This window comes from Wolffia australiana, chromosome 15 (genome assembly GCF_029677425.1).
Source record: "Wolffia australiana isolate 7733 chromosome 15, ASM2967742v1".
Lineage (NCBI taxonomy): Eukaryota > Viridiplantae > Streptophyta > Magnoliopsida > Alismatales > Araceae > Wolffia > Wolffia australiana.
Genome location: NC_135849.1, coordinates 6,484,008 through 6,503,676, shown reverse-complemented (window position 1 = coordinate 6,503,676; position 19,669 = coordinate 6,484,008). Strand labels below are relative to the sequence as shown.

Genomic DNA, 19,669 nt, shown 5'->3' with positions numbered 1-19,669 from the left:
TACTCAAACCACTCCAGCACGGTACCTCTGTTGCCATTCAGAGCAAGGCACGACGTCAAATGAGGGTATAGTCATTATAAAGGAATTGAAGAGGCATCTTGAGCAAATTAAAGCGGGAGTAACAAACTCTTCCATGCTTCTTGTTGGACATGCCATATCCGCTAGGCAAAGGAACGCCTTATCTACTGTATGTTTCGCTATGCGGGCAAAGCTAGAAAAATATGTGTCCGTATTGATATGAAATGAGGCTTTCACTATCGCCTCTCTACTTGACCCATCTATGAAGCTTCCCCTAATTGATCCACAGGCTAAGAACGATGTTCTATCTATCGTCTGCAATATCATGGAGTCACATTCACTACCCAGAAACGTTGGGAGTCGACCCACCGAACCATCTGCTCTATCAACAAAGAGTGATTTCATACAAATAGAGCTCGAAGAACTTCTAGATCCTTATGAGCTACCACAAAAAAGTTGACCTGATTGAAGAGCTCAATGTATATGTGATGGTCCCACCAGCATTCAGTACGGAGGTGTTGCATTAGTGGAAGATGACGGGTATCATATAATTTGCATTTTTTATATTCCAAATCTCTTACTTTGCTTATTGAATATTTGATTACTTTTGCCCCCCCATAACAGGTTAGCTTTCTTACCCCGCGTTGGCGCTGGTAGCGAAGGAATTCCTAGTAGTTAAGCGATGAGTGCCGTGTGTGAGCATCTATTCTCAGAAGGTCGCCGTGTAATCAACTACAGGCGATCGAGGCTCACGACAGAGAGCATTGAATTCCTAATGATGTTGAAGTCATGGTACAGCAACAATGACTTGAGAGCAGATGAGGACGAAGACGGTGATGAGGATGATGGGCATTTGACATTCGTGTGAACGCACCCACCAGTTAGACTTAGTCGTTGCTCCTTGACTAGTGTATTGAACTATTAGTCTATTTAAAATTAGAGAACTCTATTATTTCTCCTTGCCTTGGTGAACACAAATCATGATGATGTGATGGAAAATTATTTCATTTTTCATCACGCAGATTTGTGGTCCAACACACAATATCAGCGACAAAGATGGAAGAAGCCTGCGAGCTAAATGCTTGACTCCTCTAGAATTCTTGTTGAAAACTAAACCTCGATCCAATGTAGAGAGCACTCTATAATTGCTTTGCCTTGGATGATTTTTCACCCAACTTTCTCGCATATTTGGATCTATATTTTTGGAATTTACGTGAGCCGTGACCCTCGTATCTATTTTCCATTTTTTGTAATGCTTTTCTCAATAGCACGGAGTCAATTTCGTTGAGATCACGGCGTCCATCTTCATATCTTGGTAGAGTGAGAAGGCTTTCCTCTTGATAGCCTTCACTGATGGGACTGATATTTCTTCTTACATAATATGACGAAGAAGTCATATGAAGTATTTCTTCCTAACGATAGCCCATGGCGAGCCAAACAGGCATATGGACCACACCTGCTCTTCTTTGGTCTTCTCCGCGGTATGATCGATGTAATACTATTTCTTGATATCACCACCAGCAAACATGTCTATCACTGACCTCTCGTTTGTGGTTCGACTTGTCTTTGCTTTCAAAGACTGGGATGTTCTGCGAAGAAGAAGAATAATAAAATAAAAAGAAAGAAGAAAAAATGATGTAACACGACAATCAAGAACGATCTGATTGTGTTACACAATGAACCATCTATCGCAAAACACACAAATGCAGATGCATAATGATGCTTAATTTTAAGATTTAACAAGTAGGTCAATCGCCGAATGACATGAGGTGCAGCTCACTTGGATGACACATGACGGGTTTGACACAATCAAGCTCCCAAGGACCCGCGTAATCGGCTCAAAGGGTTGACGTGGCGGGGGAAGATCTTCATTCACTAAGGTCCACACAGTCAACGTGAATGAGCGGATCCGAGACCGTCAAAAGGAATTCTCTTACACAAATAAGGTGGCTACTTCTAGGTTCACGTTTGAATTCACTCAAAGGTGATGAACAATCTAGAGATCGGCACTGAAAGAGATAATCAACTCTATAATGAAATAAGAGGGGAGTATGACCTGTGAAACGTGCTCCGGTGAGTTGTCATTGACGTAGATGATTGGCAACTCCCAAATCAGTAATAAAGTTTCGTTGTCTCAGCTGGATTGTGATTGGATGTATCTTGGAATGGTGGATGCACAAGAGCAACGAGAGGCCAATCACTTCGCTATTGACCAAGGGGGAAGGTGAAACTCTGGCTGTCAAAGGGGTTCGGGTACACCCCTTCCCCACTAGTTGAGTCGTCAGATGGATGATGACCGTTGATCTCTCTCAGCAACTCTTCTTGGCAAAAGAGCGATCGACTCCCGTTCCGTTGACCAGTGTTGATACGTCAGTCAGAACTCTCTGTTTACAAAAGTCGTTGCTCGGGAAGGGGAAGGATCGATCTTCGGTAGAGGAAGAGAAAAAAAAAACAGAAGATTCGTCGAATGGGAATCTTCTAAGAAAGCTTACAATCAAGTCTGATGGTCAACAAAACCTAATCCCAGGATTCCCGAAGTCCCCACGAATGGTGATAGTGAATCACCGCGATAATTCCTCAGTTCACGACAAAATATGAATTTAGAAGAACCAAACAGCATAGCATTTCCATCTCCGTAGAAGAAGAGAATCGACAGAAACATCACGGGATCCAACATCACAAGGGTCTTTCTTCTTCCTTTCTTCTTCAATGTCCAACAGAACAGTGAGAAAAGAACACATCAACAGCACTATTCCACTTCGGCAATATCAAAGAAATCTCAAAGTCTCCAACTTCTTCAATCAGCCAAGGATCTCTTTACACAGGAATCTTCCTCAAGCAAATCGATGATCTGTTACGGAGAATAAATTACTGGCACTTGGATTAGAGAAGCCAGTGATAATGGCCAAAGCTTCAGAGATTTCATTTTCTTCCTAATCAGATCTCAGTGATACATCAGACGAACAAGAAGATCTTCAACAAAAGAAAAAGAAGGTAACACTCCCTCCAAAGAACCGTAACGGCCAAGATAAACATCAGATCTGGAATTTTCAACGATGACTTCCTCCTCTCCACGTCCCCTCTTCCCCTTCTTATAACGGGGAAGTGGAAGTTGGTGGGGGCGGGGGGCTTATTAAGGGGGAGCCTATTAGGCTTCCCTTAAGAGGACTCTTTAGGAGAGGAGAAACCCATCAAGGTTTTCTTCCCCTAAAGAGGACACTTAATCAGAATTTAAATAAATGAAAACATACAAGAGGCCGGTACTCACGCAGGAGGGGCCTCCCGACAGTCCAGCAACGATGAAAACAGAAAAACAGGAAATTTACACCCAGACATTTGACACGTAGCGAGATGGCAATGCTGCTTCTCAAACCTGATAGTGGAACTGCAGATTCTTCAAGTCGGATCGGGTTCCGTGATGGGGCTGGCAACGGGTCAGGGCGCAGTCGACTGGATGGTCCTCCATCAAAAAAACCTAAAAGAAAGAAGAAGACGACAAAGAAGTAACAGAAGGAGAGGGAAAAAAGATGAAGAAGAAAAGGGAAAAGAGAAAAAACAGAACAAAGAAGAAGAATCCAAAGAAGAACAAGAAGAAAAAAGAGGAATAAATAGAAGAAGAAGAAGATGAGAAGAACAAGAAGACAAGAAAAAAGAAGAAGAAAAGAAAAAATGCAGGAGAAGGAAAAGAAAAGAAGAAGAAGAAGAAGAAGAAGAAGGAAAGAATAAAGAAGGAGAAGAAGAAGAATAAAAATAAAGAAGAGGAAAAGAAGAAGAAGACGAAGAAGTAGCAAAAGAAGAGGAAAAAAGATGAAGAAGAAAAGAGAAAAAAACAAAAACAGAATAAAGAAGAAGAATCCAAAGAAGAACATGAAGAAAAAAAGAAGAAGAAAAGAGGAATAAATAGAAGAAGATGATGACAAGAAGAAGAAGACAAGAAAAAGGAAGAAGTAAAGAAAAAGTAAGAAAAAAAAATGCAGGAGAAGGAGAAGAAAACAACAAGAAGAAGAAAAGGAAAAAGAATGAAAAAAAGAATGAAAGAAGAAGAAGAATGAAGATAAAGAAGAAGACTAAAAGAAGAAGAAAACAAAAATAAGAAGAAAGAAAAAAGAAGAGAAACAGAAAAAAGAAGATGAAGACTAACAAGAAACGGAAGAAGAAGAAGAAGAAGAGAATAAGAAGAAGAAGAGAATAAGAAGAAGAAGACAGAATAATAAAAACAGAAAACAGAAGAAGTAGCCGAAGAAGAAAAAGAATAAAAAAAAGAGGAACAAATATAAGAAGTAGAATAAGATGAGAAGAAGAAGAATAAAAGAAAAAAGAAGAAAAACAGATAAAAGAAGAAGAAAAAGAAAGGATGAAGAAGACAAGAGAAAAGAAGAAAAACAGAACAAAGAAGAAAAATCCAAAGAAGAACAAGAAGAAAAAAAGAGGACCAAAAGAAGATAAAATTAGAAGAAGAAGAAGAAGAAGAATCCAAAGAAGAACAAGAAGAAAAAAGAGGACCAAAAGAAGATAAAATTAGAAGAAGAAGAAGAAGAGGAGGAAGAAGAATAGAAGAGGAATAAGAACAAGGAAAAGAAGAAAAACAAGATCGTGCACAAATTATGACAACAACACATTCTGATTTGATTACATACTTGATCAAAATATGAACCTGATCATTCATTGGAATCCATTGTTGATCTAAATGAATGATCATGATCAAATGCTGACATCAATATGTTCTTGATAAAGTTGGATATTTTACAAGAATAAAGTTATGAATTTAGAATTTATCGCTGATTGAAATAGGAATTCAAACAAGATCAGATCTTAACGAGATCAGAAGTTATCAATCAAACGAAGATGGAAGGGAAGAACGTAAGAAAATAAAGATCGCTAAGTACTTTTGCCTTCAATCAATCACACTTGGCAGCGTCATCTTCAGACGAGAGTCCACACAAATGCACAACATGGCTTCTTCTATGAAGGGAGGGAACGACAGAGAGGAAGACAGGATCAGAGGAAAGCTTAACGAGAGATCACAATAATGGAGAGGATCACAGAATGCGCAGCATCGAGACCGAAGAGTGCAGGGGTGCAACCGGGGGGCCTCAAAAACTTAGCACATTCGCACAAAACCGCACCGCACAAACCTGTGTGCGATGTGCAGTGAGTTGTGCAAAATTTGCATCGCACCACACAATCGTACATTCGACCATTCGGTCTCACAAACGAACCTTCCCTATTCCTAGTATCGGTTAAGCTACTTTTTAATTGTCTCAAGAACTAATCAAGATCTGTCTAATCTATCAGAAGTGGAAGCTAAATATGTTACAAGTTATGATGAAGAATATGCATGAGGTGCAGGCGTAAAATTCACTATTAGCATAACCAAGTTTCATGGGTTTAGGGGTTTCATTTTGACTAGAACAAGGGGTAGGTCTATACTAATTTTAAAATCCAAGATTCTGGGTCTGCACTCTGAGACACTTTGCGTTCTTCATTTGGAACTCATGAATTTCATCGAAGGTTGTTGTTAAAACATGTTGGGAGTCAAGCTACATGTTCTAGAAGATATAGAGTTGTGATCAAACTCTCTCATGGAACCTTTACCGTCTTCATTTACTTTATATGTATCATCATTCATCCATCATTAAAATCTCTCATGAGAGTCTCTTAAATGACTTAGAATGTAGTTAACCACCAAATCCTGGTCCATTAGTACAGTTAGAACATATGCATAAGAGAAATAATTAGAGAGCATATTCTCCTACATGTCTGCTATCCTAGAAAAGGATTCAATGCATCTTCTTCTACTAGTTGATCTCCTCTTATACAGAGGGTGAACAATTCCATTTTGACCACTCAACGACTTCATTTTTTTTCCTATATCCGAGGTAATTTTAATTTGAATCTAGTGATCAGGGACTTGTTGGGTTCGGTGCCTTGGTTCGTCCATGGAAAACATGTTTCCATGGATGTGGAAGCGTGTTGATTGACTTAAAATTGATCTTTAAAATGAAACATTGAATGTATCTTTTGAGGAACTATTTCCATCCTTGACTTTACCGCTCTGAGATCGTTCTGAAGTTGTTCACTCATCCGGCCTCTAGAAGTATCCTCCCAAGCACTCGATTATTGGATGTCCACCTCTTCTTCTTCTTCAACTCTTCGTGGAGACTCTCTCCTTGGTTGAGTAGTGATGTAGAGAATCAAGAAAGGGAGGGCTCTCAAATCAGGTTTACATTGGTGCTTAAAATGAGACCCCCTTTCCCTCTTTATATTTCACTTAAGGTTTTTTTCAAAAACCCTACATAGTAAAATATATCCACCAATGCCCTTATGACCTTGTGTGTGTGACCCTCTAGGCCCATGTATCAATCTAGTTAATAACTTTAGTGGCCCAGTAATATCTAACCCAATCGATAGGTTACGTTTCTAGCCTATGGGGTGCCAAGCTACACCTCTTGCTCTAGAAGATACTAAGTAGTCTCCAACTCTCTCATGGAACCTTTACCGTCATCGATTACCGTTTATGTATACATCATCCGCATGAGACTATCGAACAACTTAGGGTATGGTTTATCATCAAACCCTAATCCGACATTCGACTAGAATTGATGCGTAACAGGGATCATTAGAGAACGCCTTCTCCAATATCCTTACTACCCTGGTCAGCGATTTTTCTACATCGTCTTCCTTGAGTCAATCTCCTCTTATAGCGAGGGCGGATGATCCTGCCTTGACCACTCAATCATCTCCATAAGCTTCTTACTACATCCGATCTATAACTTATTTGAATCCCATAATTAGAGCTCGTAAGTCATAGTCAAAATGTAGTTGTCCACTCACGAGATGTCCTTGGTGTCTCAGGTCAGTGGATCACTTATACAACCGTGACTTGAATCAACCTGATTGACGTTTAGGTATAATACCATTCAGGGATTCATACGGATCAATTTAGTGAACTATTTCTCCAAAGATCACCCACTATCTATCCTTAGTGTCGCTACACTAATAGCCATTTGATCAACTATACTTATCGTATAAGTAGGATCAGCTAGTGTTATTCTATCCGGATAATTTCATGTTTGTCTCGACTATCCATCGAATAGGAATATCTAGAATACATGTTTAAAGACTAGTGATCATTGTGTTATGATCTCATCATAATTCACTAAATCATTGCATGTATTTATGGACTTCTTTATAAACATCACAGGAAATAATAATGAACATAAATATTATATTCAATGAACTTAAATAAACATGGTATTGTGATTGGCTTGACAGCCACATAATGTCCATCAGGACTCAAATATCTAGTCAAAACATTATTGTCCATCCAGAATATGTATTTGGTATCTTCGACCTAAGGACCACCTATAAGACAATGACATGAATTAACTTGATTTACATTTAGGTATAGCACCAATTTAAGTATTCACATGAATAAAATTGAGAAAGTATTTCTTTAAAAACCAAGCACCATCTGTCCTTAATGTTTACACACTCATGGCCACATGATCAGCCATACTTATCATATAAGTGTTGGGTTCTACAGGCCTAGATCTAGATGAAGATGAAGTTTTCATCAATTGAAGACACATAACAGAATTGAACGACATCAGAAAAAACATTGAATCGAAGAACCAGTGCACGGATCACATCTGTGACTTATTGAATCTCAGAGCAAGATGAGTCGATCTGCTCAACTATGTAGCCTCGAAACATATCAATGAGGTCCTCGACATGTCAGATCTCATCCTTCTCGTTGATGAGCCCCGCTCAATATCCGTTGCTATTGTTACATTGTCCTGATCACAGTGGGAGTGGAAAGGAGGTATGGGGAGAGAACAGAAGAAAAGGAAAGGCCCATAAACAATTCTTGCCAAGGTGAATTCTGTTCACGTCCTTTCCCTATTTCTATGAAGTAGGTATTTTTCACAAAAACCTTCAAAATCGAAGCATATATTTCGACATCCAAAAGACCTTTTACGTATAGCCCTCTAGGCCCATGTATTAGTCTAGTTAAAAAATCTAGTGGCCCAATAACCTTTATTGGCCTTCCAAGTAAATTAAATATATCATCATATAGATTAATTTGTGAGATCTATTTAACCCAATCAATAGGTCAATTCTCTAACACATGGGGTGCTAAGCTACACCTCATACCCTAGAAGACACAAAGGAGTCTGTATCGACTCACTCTTGGGATCTGTTCGTCATCAGTTATCGTGTACATATAGTCCCTCATCCACTTGATGATCCTTGGACGACTTAGGATACGGTCACTTGTCAAACCTAATCGCTCATCCAAGTTAGTACTGATGCACTTGGAAATCATCGAAGAACTCTTCTCTGATATTTCACTATCTTAGCTAAGGACTTCATCACATCGTCTTCCTTGAGCTGTCACCTCTTATAATGATGGTGTACAATCCCATCTTGACCGATCAATTGTCTTCGTAAAGTTTGATAACATGAATGTTTAGTATGTTAATTTCATCATATTTACATGTCTATTTGCATAGGATCACGCATATTTGCATTTTATTAAGTATAAAAGGATGCAATATATTTTTAGAATTACTTTTTTGAATTGTTGTCATTTTTTGGGATTTTTCTAATAATATATTCTAAAATAATATAAATTTTAAGACAAAATATGATTTTTCTGGAATTTTTTACATTAAACTTAGAAAGATATGATTTTTCTAAGTCAAAAAATTTATTTATACACATTTTTGGTGATTTTATTTTATTTTATATGAAATTTTAAGGTGTTTTTAGCAATTTGCGCTGCCATGTGTTGCCGTAGAATTCATCAGACGGCGCTGAATCGTAGCGCTCTATGATGATTGGCATCAGCCAATCATTAACCAAGCAATCATCGCTTCACGATTTACGAAGCAATGAGCGTACTAATAACTAACATGTGTTGTTTGATTTTGGTGCAATGTGACGTGGCGCGCTCAAGTCCACGCATTTAAAACAAAATAAAAAAAGAAGAAGAAAGAAGAAAGAGGGTGATGTGGCGCACGCTGATGCGCCGCCACATCAGCCTCGAGAAAGAGCTGTTTTAGGTTTATTTTTTCTTGTGTTTTTTGTTTGTCCTTTTTTCAGGTACGTGTGGCGAGGATTACAAAAAGCGCCTGCACAGAATATGAAAAGCATGGAATATTAAGTGCTTTGACTTCTTGACGGGCATGGAAAATGAGGACACTGACAAGGAGAGAAGGAAATCAAGGGCTAGGATTGGCTCAACTTCAAACGGCCATAACTTTTGATCTACAACTCCGATTGAGCTGAAATTTTTATCGTTGCTTCATCTTCCCCTCCTCTTTCTATCCATATCATTGAAAATATAATTAGAGGTCTGAATCATTGTGAAATTCATTTTGAACTTGCTTCCTACTTGTGTGGGCAGATTGAAAGATAGATAGTTTTGACATCCATCAAGTGTGTTCTTGTTGTCTTGGGTGTGTGGGGAGAAACATTGGATAAGAGGGGGAGCTTACCTGTACTCGTAAGTCAATATGATCTTGGCAGAACGTAAGGATCTAATGTAAGTGTCATTGCCTTACGTTGTTTTCTTTTCTCGATAACATCGTTCGTTTAATTAGTGTTTTTTTATCATATCTTCACTCACATTATACTCATTTATATTCTCTTATCTCCTCTCTCTAGCCTCTCAATCGTACCACTCTACATCCAACTACTACCCTTGTTCATACCATCGACCATGCTTGTGTTTGTCACATTCACTTACTATTTTCTTTAAGTTAAATTAACATATAACTTACATATTTTTACTCGATATCACTAGCTCATATCCTCTACTCTTGTCTTCATCTATTCTCTTGTTGATCATCATTATCAATAGAAATTAATTCCTCAATCATCGTTCCTTGTGGAGATGATCCGTACTCATCACTAATTATTCTAAATTAGGTTAAATGTATTTTTAAATTGAATAATCTCAATTACCGACGATTAAATTAAAACCCCTAAAATTGAGATTATCAAACTTTTTGATGTACCCGAACTAAGACTGTTTAGAATCCTGTTGTTAGAGACTCGTTGGCCATAATCAAAGTACAACCGTCTGTCCACCTGACATCTTTGGTATCTCAGGTCTAAAGACCACTTACACAATTGTGATGTGAATCAACCTGATTTACAGTTTGGTATAATACCATTCAGGGATTCGTACGGATCAATTCAGTGAACTCTTTCCACCAAAAAACACCCTCTATCTATCCTTAGTGTCTCCACACTAATGGCTACAGGACTAGCCATACTCATCCGGATACTTCGATGTCCTTCTTGCATATTCTTCGAATAGGAATGTTTAGAACACATGCTTAAAGACTAGTGATCTCAATATTACGATCTCATCATAATTCACAAAGTCCGATCATGTATTTGTGGACTTCATTATAAGCATCACAAAGTGAACTATAATGAATATGTTATATTAATGAACATGAACGAGATGTGGAATATGAGATTGGCTTGCCGGCCACATATATTTTCATCAATTTCCTGTTGGGCAAGTATGCTTACGCACTCCGCACAGTTAGTGCACAGGCCTCCATGAAAGAATTTGTATGCTTTGGAGCCTTAGAATATTACATAAAATATCAATGGCTTATATTCATTTATAAAAATACCAACAGCTAATGAGATGTATTCTAACCATACGAGGGTTCAGATATGCATATATTATAAATTATATAAACATTTGAAACTTCACTAATCAAAATGCGATCTCATTTTTTACCAAATTTATAAAAATGCATTATAATCATTGTATAACCTGATTCTTAATAATTAGTGCATAAAATATTGAAATAAAACCAATATCTTAAATGTAAAATCCACATTTGATTTACATTTTTTTCCTTCACCACTTGAATAACGAATCACTATAGAACCATTCAGTTTCCACTATCAAGCATAATTAGCTGTAGTATATTAAATGCCCCTATTAAATTAAAATGCATCATCTAAAACTATAATTATAATATTTATTACATATTTAATACAACATAATTTATTTTTCATGAGTCATATGAATGACAAAACTTTTGAATCAAGAGAAACTTATTATCAGGACATGAAACCTGTAACTCTAAATAAATATCGTTGTACTTATCAATTGTATCTAGATATCAGATACATTATTTTAATTGATTTTATACTATTATATGCCCAAATTTATAAAAATTAAATTCTCTCTTATTAAATGTGTCTTCGAATTTAATTCAATAATTTGTACAATCGAAAAACTGTTATCTTCTCATTGCAGTCTATATTTTAGCAATAAAACACTACATAAAGTATCCTTCTTTAAGTATTATAATTTGGTTGTCCATCAAAAATTGGCCTTCATGTAAGCCGTCCTTTAAAAACTCCCTCACTCACACCATGGGCTTACAAAAATCATTTTTTCCAACTTAGGAAGTAAGTATTATGATTGTATTTTTAACTGAGATTCAAAATTATCTAAGCACTCTGAAAGTGATTTATGAAAAAAGTATTTTCCTAACTAAAAATTTTCCAAAAATACAGGTAAGCATGAATAATAATAATGATTAAACATGAATATTTTTCTCCCAATTTCTCTAAGGTTATATCCACAAAAGGTAGAGTAAAAGTATCTGCACTAATTTTTCCCATTTATATTCTTCTCCTCCAATCAAAAGTTAACCTATTCTATCACTGATCTCATTTTATTATTTATTACTCTGAGCATTGGCTTATATGTCAGTTGTAACTAAATCTGACATACAATTCTAACTTATCCATTTTTTACAACATCCATAATGTCAAGATTTACTCTTCCTTCGAGGTTGACCACCCACTCTAGGCCTAGACACTAGATATATATGTCCCATTCACTTCATCCCTAATATACTATATATTTATGGTAATCATTTTAAACCACAAATAATGTGTCTTCTTGTTCCTTGTTTTAATATGAATCTATAATATGACCGTGTGTGTCTAAATTTGATTTAAGAATCGATAAGGTGGCATGGAATATGATTAAACGATAGCTCTACCGAATAAATAATTCTTGTCATGTATTTAATAATTGTGTTTATCTCTATCATAAGATTATTCCCACTCTCCGTAGTATTTTATTCCATATTTTTTGGATGTGCCAAATTTTGTTTACTCTACCTAAGGGTTACCCCAGATATTATTCCTAAAGTTTCATATGTTCACTCTTTTTGTACAGTATAATATTAATTTATATTGATTTTTCTCCAAGACATATAAAAAGGCAGGAAATATATATTCTCCCTAGTTGTATTTAGAAGTAATACTTCGTATTCACATTAATAGTTAGGTTAAAACCATAAAATAGTAATGGAATCTGCACTCTTTTATCAATATTACAAAAAATCAATAATGTGTTTGGGTTTTTCAACAGGTAAATCATATAATAAGAAATTTCAGATTATGCATAATCATAAATATGAAATACAATGCATACATAGGCATAGGGAATAGTACGATATCTCCTGAATATATAATATCATAATGAAACTTAAAGCATTATTGATTTAAAACATTAGAGACATTGTAGATCATGTAAGTTTTATGTAAATAGTACATGGGAGAGAGGGGGATAGATTTTATGGTGTTAGGTCTCTTCTAGGGATGAATACTTATTTTTAAATAATCATGTAAATAAACTTAATAAATACAAATAGTATCGTGAACATTTACTATTAATACCATTTAAAAACTAAAAATAATTTATTTTACACTCATAATAATAAAAATATAATTCCCATCATATTTACTATTTTGAAAATAAAATTGATTAAACACCATTTGAATTGTTAAATCAATGGATCAAAATATAAAAATACTATGATACTTCTAATTTTTTGCAATATTTGTTTCATTTTTTAACCCATTGACCGTATTGTAGAAAAAGGAAGATACTTGGCATAATGTATCCCTTTTTGTGAACAAGTAATTAACCCAGTTAATGATTTCCACTGATTATATGGAAATACAATAATGCTTCACCATGGTTTGACATAGGTTAGAATTAATTTTCCTCTTTATTAGTTTTTACCATAGTTATTTTTAAGCAAATGTAGTATAAGTTATTTTCTATCAAAAAAAAATTTATTGGCATTCAAATTTGACTTAAGCTTGGGTCTTCCCTAATATAGAAAAGCATATATTATGAACCAATAATTAGGTCGTATCATCACAAAATTATTTTTTGAAAATATTTCTAGTTACCCCTTGTTATTATAGTATGATTTCATCTCTATAAACAAATTAATCTGGGGGGGAATATAAGTTTAGAAATTTTGGCTTAAAATATTTGGGTTTTTAAAATTTATTTAAAATAATCAAGTATAAATCATTTTAATAACGTGAATTGATTATGAATATTATTTTTTCATTAGTAAATTTTTTTTTGTAAAGATAGAATGTCTCGTTTTAGGTAAATGATAATTTTTTGAATCTCACTCACCTTACTTCATTTAACATCATTTCAATACTTCTAGTGGCAATAATATTCTTAGAAAGGATAAACTTTATCCATATAATAATCTATGAGGAGAATTTAAATTTCATTACTAATACTAATACATGATTTGATTGTTATCCATCAAGCCAATAAATAACTTCCAATTTTGAAGGAATAAATTAACAAACTAAAATTGGGGGTCTAAATGGGAAATTCAAAATTATCATGGAAGCATATCTTGGATGAGCCATTAATGGAAGCTTCCCAAGGGAGCCCCATTTCAGCGCACATTACGGCATATGTTTCAAGAGTCCTTGGAGTCTTCCACACTAGATTCATTTGGGATTTCGTTTAGCTTAATTTATTGTATGCTAGTCTGATATAATTCATCTTTCGTCATTACCTCCATCAAGCACATGACATCTATATTCTGACATCAAGCCCTTGTTATTAGTAATATTCCACTTGATCTCTAGGAATTCGCGTGGTTTCAGTCCAAAGACTCATATATTAGCACATAATTTATATTTAGGTTGGTTTTATCATGAAATGCTTGGAATTTTATTATTTTTTATAAAGTCATATACCTTTAGATGTTATGGACATGAGAATGCATGTTAATAAAGCATGTATGCATGAACATTTGCGTTATCATGTACCCTGACTCACACTTACTGGTCTGTGATCTCTTTCTGACTCAGTGTATGATATCATCTTTTTATAAGAGGGATGCATTTTGGGGTATGGGGGATCAAGGTCTAGGTAATGGATTCTATATTTTTATTTCCAATAAATGGATACTTCAAATTATATTTAGCGGTTCTGTCTGAAATTCATGAATGCGAAGGAAATATCTACCTTAAAATAATTTAAATTCCTCAAGTTTATGTTCTAATTTAAACTGAAAATTATTTCTAAAAACAATTTTATAAAACTAATATTTCATGTTTATTAATGATGCGTTTATGTTTTGACAGTAATGTAAAGTGGTTAGAAAGAAAGTAATTTGGCACAAGGAAGAAAAACACAAGGTGGGTAAAGCCACTAGACTTAAATCTGGGAACTCTTGAGAAAATTGGAAAATAAATCCTTGGGAAATATTATGTAAAGATGAAATCGTAAAAGCCATTTCGATAACTTAAGATATCATCAGGATTGTGAAGATAACGCACCTGACGAAAACCGGACGCAGATGACAAGGAAAGGTACTCTAAATTAGGGAGGTTGTGATCAATATCGCAAGGAATTCGACATCTATATGTTTCAAAAAATTTATCTCCACGAGAAAGATTTGACAATTAGGGGGTAAAATTATCCCCCACGCCACATTTATAAATTTAAGATTTTCAAGGGTAAGACAAATAATACTGTTTGCCTTTACTCATAACACCATGTTCAATGGAAGATAGTATGATGTTAAGGTGATGAGCAGTTTAAATTACTCCTCAAAACAATTGTACCACCCATCAGTCTTGGAGGTTTAAGCAATCTAAACCACACCCAGTTGGGACAATTTTTTGCTCTCAACCAAGCGAAAATCCCTACAAGAAATGAATTAATAAATTATTATGCACTGAGAGATAGAGGGTTATAACCTTACTTTCAATAAATGGTTACAGTAAAGGAAATATGTTCTCTCTCAGCTGGGATTCATGCAGGACTCAAGAGAGATAAATCCTCTTACGAGACGACAAGAACGGTCCAGGAATAGCGTTCCATTTTTTAATTTATAGAGTTTGATAGAGAGAGAGAGAGGAAAGAGAAAGATGGCGATTGCGATGGCGAAAGACGGAGGTGGATAGAAAGTCACTATCTTCGAATCTCCAATGCTCATAGTCACTATCTTCGAATCTCCCAAGTTATCTCAGCTTGCAGCCCACTAGTGCACTGGGATTTGATCGGATCGATTGATCAGTTAGGCGATCGGATACAGTCTTTGATCTTGCCGATCTGCGGTGGCGTGGTCCGTGATGGGATCGATCAGGTCAGCAAGCCCTTTCACTCTAATCCACCAATGGATGGACCAGATTGAAAAGTTTAATCTGAGCCATGATCCATGATCCATGATTGACTGACTGCGGAGATGGGATCAGCCCACGAGCACGATCAAGATCCAACCCACTTGATCCACAGACCAACTCGATCAGACTGACCCTCTCATCATTGGATTGTTTGATGTCAATGATGAATGGCGATCCTATCCGATTGCAGTTCCCTGCTGCCCAAAGAGTGGTAATATCTGAAACACTGCTGACCATCGTTTGGGACATGTACAAAAGAAGCAGAAAAAGGTGAAAAGAATGGAAAGATTATAAAAAAAAAAAATCCACACTAAGGGGTGATGTTACAGTCGCGGAGATAAGGGTGATCGTAGTCGATGAACCTGGACCAGAGGCCACGGAACTTGGGGATGGCGATCTCTAGCCAGGGCTTTAGATTTCCGTTGTAGTGGACCACGGCGGCGCGCTCGATGTCTTTCGGGCTCACGCCCGGGTTATAGCCCAGGCCCAGCACGTGCCACGACCGGTCCAGCGCCAGGGTCCGCTTCCAGAACGTGATCAGCCCCGGCGGCAGCGTCCCCAGCTTCCACAGTGTCCTCTCGCTATTCTGCTCATAATCCAACCCAAAAAATTCAACGGTTTTAAGCAAATCAAGCAATTTTTTTACAACGAGCAATTAAAACCGGCGCTAGATTTTAATGGGCAATAAAAGCTGAGCCACACTAGGTTGGCTCATTAATTACTTAATTTTGGTCAAATATTATAAAAAGGGGGACTCCGGTTGTAACTCATACATAGACTACCGTGAAACACGTCAGAGACTCTTTTAGAAACGCAAGCCAAAGAAATGCTACTTGTTAAGTGTAATTAAAGCAGATAGAGTCCGATGGTTGACTGAATAATTGTCTGATTTGGGTCAAAGTAAATAAAATGGGGAAATAGTCCGAACTTATAGATAGACTACAGTGAGACATGTGCTAACTCATATATAGTCCTAAAGCATCTATTTCTAGCCGGACAAGAGCTAATTTTGAATGTGTAATTAACGCCGACACAGATGAGGTTGACAAAATTAATACCTTGATTTGGTTCAAACATTATAAAAGGGGACTCGGTTGAAAGACTTACATCGATTATATGAAACATGACGGAGAGTTGGTTCTTTTAAAAACTCAGTTTAAGCCAAAGAGCATGATTTCATGCGAAAGGACAACCAGTTTTTAGTGGGCAATTAAAGCGGATCCAGAACAGGTTGGCTGCATAATTACCTGATTTGGTCCAAACATTAAAAAAAAGGAAGCCCGACTGTAACTCATGTATAGGCCATATTGAAACCCTTTATCAGAGATTTTAAATAAAAATGCACAAAAAGTTTAAGGAGAAGGGTGAAATTTCTCACCAGGTGTTGCCAGTGGTGGTAGATCTCTGTGACCTTCTGCTTCTTCCACTCAACCAGGTCAAAGATGTTCATGCCATAGGCCCAGCCGCAGGCACGGGGATCAAAGTTCTTGGCAATGAGGGGGTGAGAAAAGTTGAGGTACCGGTCAAAACGATGGAAGCTCTCGCCACAGGTCTCCACAGCGCCGTTGACCTTTCCGTCGAGCTTGATCTTCCACAGCGGGCCAAGGTCCTTCTGGACCACCACGTCATCGTCAAGGAAGAGCACCTTGTTCAGCTTGGGAAACACCTCCGGGAGATAGAACCGGAGGTGGTTCAGAATCGAGAGATACTTGGGGTTTCTGTACTTGAGGTTGGGGTCGGCGTTGGCCCTGTGTGTCTTGAAGTAGTAGTCAATCATGGACTGAGACTGCAGCTGCTTCAGGGCCGGGCTATAGCTCGCATTCAGCCAGGTGAATTCGTCAATGCTACGTACTTCCATTGTTCCCGCCCCTGGGGGGTTCTTCAGAAACCACATCCTCATCGCGGCGTAATTCAGCTTGTCAGTGACAACATGGACGACGTGTTTCCAAGGTTCCTGCAATTTCGGAAATCCCAATATAAGCGATTAGATGAAATCTGGGATAAAGGCATTATTCATATGGGTATGGGCTTAAATGTGTGTGTAGAAATCAGGTTGAGTAGCAAGCTCTGTGATGGGTACATTTGCAACTTAGCAGACCACTTGGGGCCTATGTATGATGCACCCATCTGCCATAGGAAAAGTCTATCAATGACAGCTAAAAGGTTCAGAAGATCCACTCTTTCCAACTAATTTGATGGATTCTATTATGCTTCGGCATTGGTGTTATCTATCAATGACAGCTCTTAAGAAAAGTTTTTTCAAGGGCAAACCTTGGCATTGGTGACGGTGGAGTTGACAACGACAGCCGTGGCGAGAACGTTGTCAGAGAAGATCGCGTAGTGATAGAGGTTTGGGTCTTCCAGTTTTTCCTGGTGGGGGAACTGCTGCTCTGTTGGGTTTAGAGAGTAATATTCGTTGGAGAGTCTCAATGGGAGGCAGTGGAGGCCCTTGGGAAGGGTTTTCGCCGCAAGCTGTGTCAAGAAAAGAGCCTGTTTCTTGTTGATCCGGAGCTGTTCTTCAGTTGAGTGGAGGGTCGCCCTGAGCTTCTTCACTACGGCAGCGCAATTGTCTTGAATCTGTTGGCCCCTTCCCAGGGTCTGCTCCATGGATCTCATCTTCTCATCGATGCTAAATAAGCGAGAAATAAATAAAAATAAGTCATAGAAAAAGAACCCATGACCCCTCAAGCAGAAATAAATCAACGATTGAATAGCGCTTTATGATAAAGAAGCTTACTTTCTAGGTAGATCCGAGTCTACTGTAGCTTCTCCCAGGGCCCGCTGGACTTCTCTGATTCGCACTCTGAGTTCTCTAATGTAGTGAGGGCTGCTCCTCGATTGGCCAAGATTGAGAAAAACCTTCGCTCTGATCAGCTGATCTCTCAACCGGTGGACCTTGACGTCACTTTTCCTACTGCCAGCATCAGTGGATTCACGAAAATCGGAGTGGGTCGACGCTTGATCTTGAGAATTCGCACTCTGGATCAAGATTTAACAGATAATTTCTCAGATCATCAATCAAAATTCGATCAGAAACTTTCCTCAATATGGTAGGTTGCGGCGAACCTGTTCCTTGGAGGTCGGATCTGTAATCTGCTTGAGTTCGACATCTCTTTCTTCCCCAGAGATAGAATCTTCAGTGACCTGCTGAATGACAGTGGTCTTTCGTTCTTCTGCCTCAGATAAAACTCGACTCCGGTGTTCGCCGACTCCCACCGGCAGGTCATCTGCACGAAGAACACTAACCTTTGAGTCAATTTCTTCACGAATACGATTAATTCCAGGGAAATTAAGATCAAGCGTCTAACCACTCTTTCCTGATACTGGCGTATCTTCCGATGAATTAATCACGGGCTCCTCTTCAAAGGAGTCGCCGTCGAGCGGTTGAACGATTGCGATACCGCCTTGCTCTTTTTCGACTTTTGGCGATTCCTGCACTTTGACAGCCAATTAGATCTAAAGCACAAGCGTATCCAAGAAATGCATGATGTTATTAAAAAAACGTGATGAACAGAAATCAAAAGGAGCATGGACTGACTTGTGATACGGCATTCAGTTTCCCCACTTTCACCGCGGCGCTCTACAAAACGAGAAAGTAATCAATAACAGGAAAGGGAGCTAAACGAAGAAACGGCAGATCCCCGTCAAAGAAAACTCACCAGACCAGACAATTCCTCCTTCAATTTCTCATAAGCTGAAAGAATCAAGTCAAACGAATATAAAGATTTCCAAAAAATTGAAAACGAGGAAGAACATTCGCATTTCTGTTTTAGACAGCAGTCGTACCAACGGAGTTCGGGTCGGCGCTGAGCATGTCCGTATATACAACAATAGATCCCAAGACAACGAGCGCCAGAAAAATCAAAAACAGCGGCTCACTCTTCATTTTACCCATTCGCAGAACGCCGCAATGCGCCAACGATCTCACTTCCGGTGCCACATTTAAGAAGAATTAGGGTTATCAAGCAAATCGAAACTGAAAAACGAAATCGAACCCCTTCTTCTCCGATCGAAGAAGCCGAGCCCTCGAAGAAGAAGCTCGGATCTTGCCGACCTCTCTATCTCTAATACTCTATCTGTTGATTTTATTCAATTTCGCCTACAGCTGTTCTTTCCTCCGAATTCCTGTGGGCCCCAC

General features: G+C 37.7%; 1 protein-coding gene across 2 annotated transcripts; it reads right to left on the bottom strand.

The window, feature by feature from the left end:
- Positions 1-15,740: 15,740 nt before the first annotated feature.
- Positions 15,741-19,594, bottom strand: GAUT4 (galacturonosyltransferase 4). Of its 2 annotated transcripts, none has more exons than XM_078587098.1 (9): positions 19,318-19,594; positions 19,191-19,225; positions 19,070-19,111; positions 18,840-18,963; positions 18,598-18,758; positions 18,269-18,510; positions 17,803-18,160; positions 16,910-17,485; positions 15,741-16,117 (listed from the first exon to the last, which is right to left on the bottom strand). In XM_078587098.1, exons 1-9 carry the CDS (start codon positions 19,424-19,426, stop codon positions 15,842-15,844), a joined length of 1,923 nt encoding a protein of 640 aa, XP_078443224.1. In that variant the 5' UTR covers positions 19,427-19,594; the 3' UTR covers positions 15,741-15,841. The 2 variants fall into 2 exon arrangements, with proteins under 2 accessions (XP_078443224.1, XP_078443225.1); XM_078587099.1 differs by having other exon boundaries at positions 18,598-18,761; positions 18,852-18,963.
- Between the last annotated feature and the right edge of the window lie 75 nt (positions 19,595-19,669).

What these genes read in the sequence shown, in the direction of transcription:
- GAUT4 (XM_078587098.1), bottom strand. Translation starts at nt 19,426, where the DNA reads ATGGGTAAAATGAAGAGTGAGCCGCTGTTTTTGATTTTTCTGGCGCTC. An exon ending in AGGAGGAATTGTCTGGTCTG is followed by an intron (nt 19,112 to 19,190) that starts GTGAGTTTTCTT and finishes CTCGTTTTGTAG; the next exon opens with AGCGCCGCGGTGAAAGTGGG. An exon ending in ACCACCACTGGCAACACCTG is followed by an intron (nt 16,118 to 16,909) that starts GTGAGAAATTTC and finishes GATTATGAGCAG; the next exon opens with AATAGCGAGAGGACACTGTG.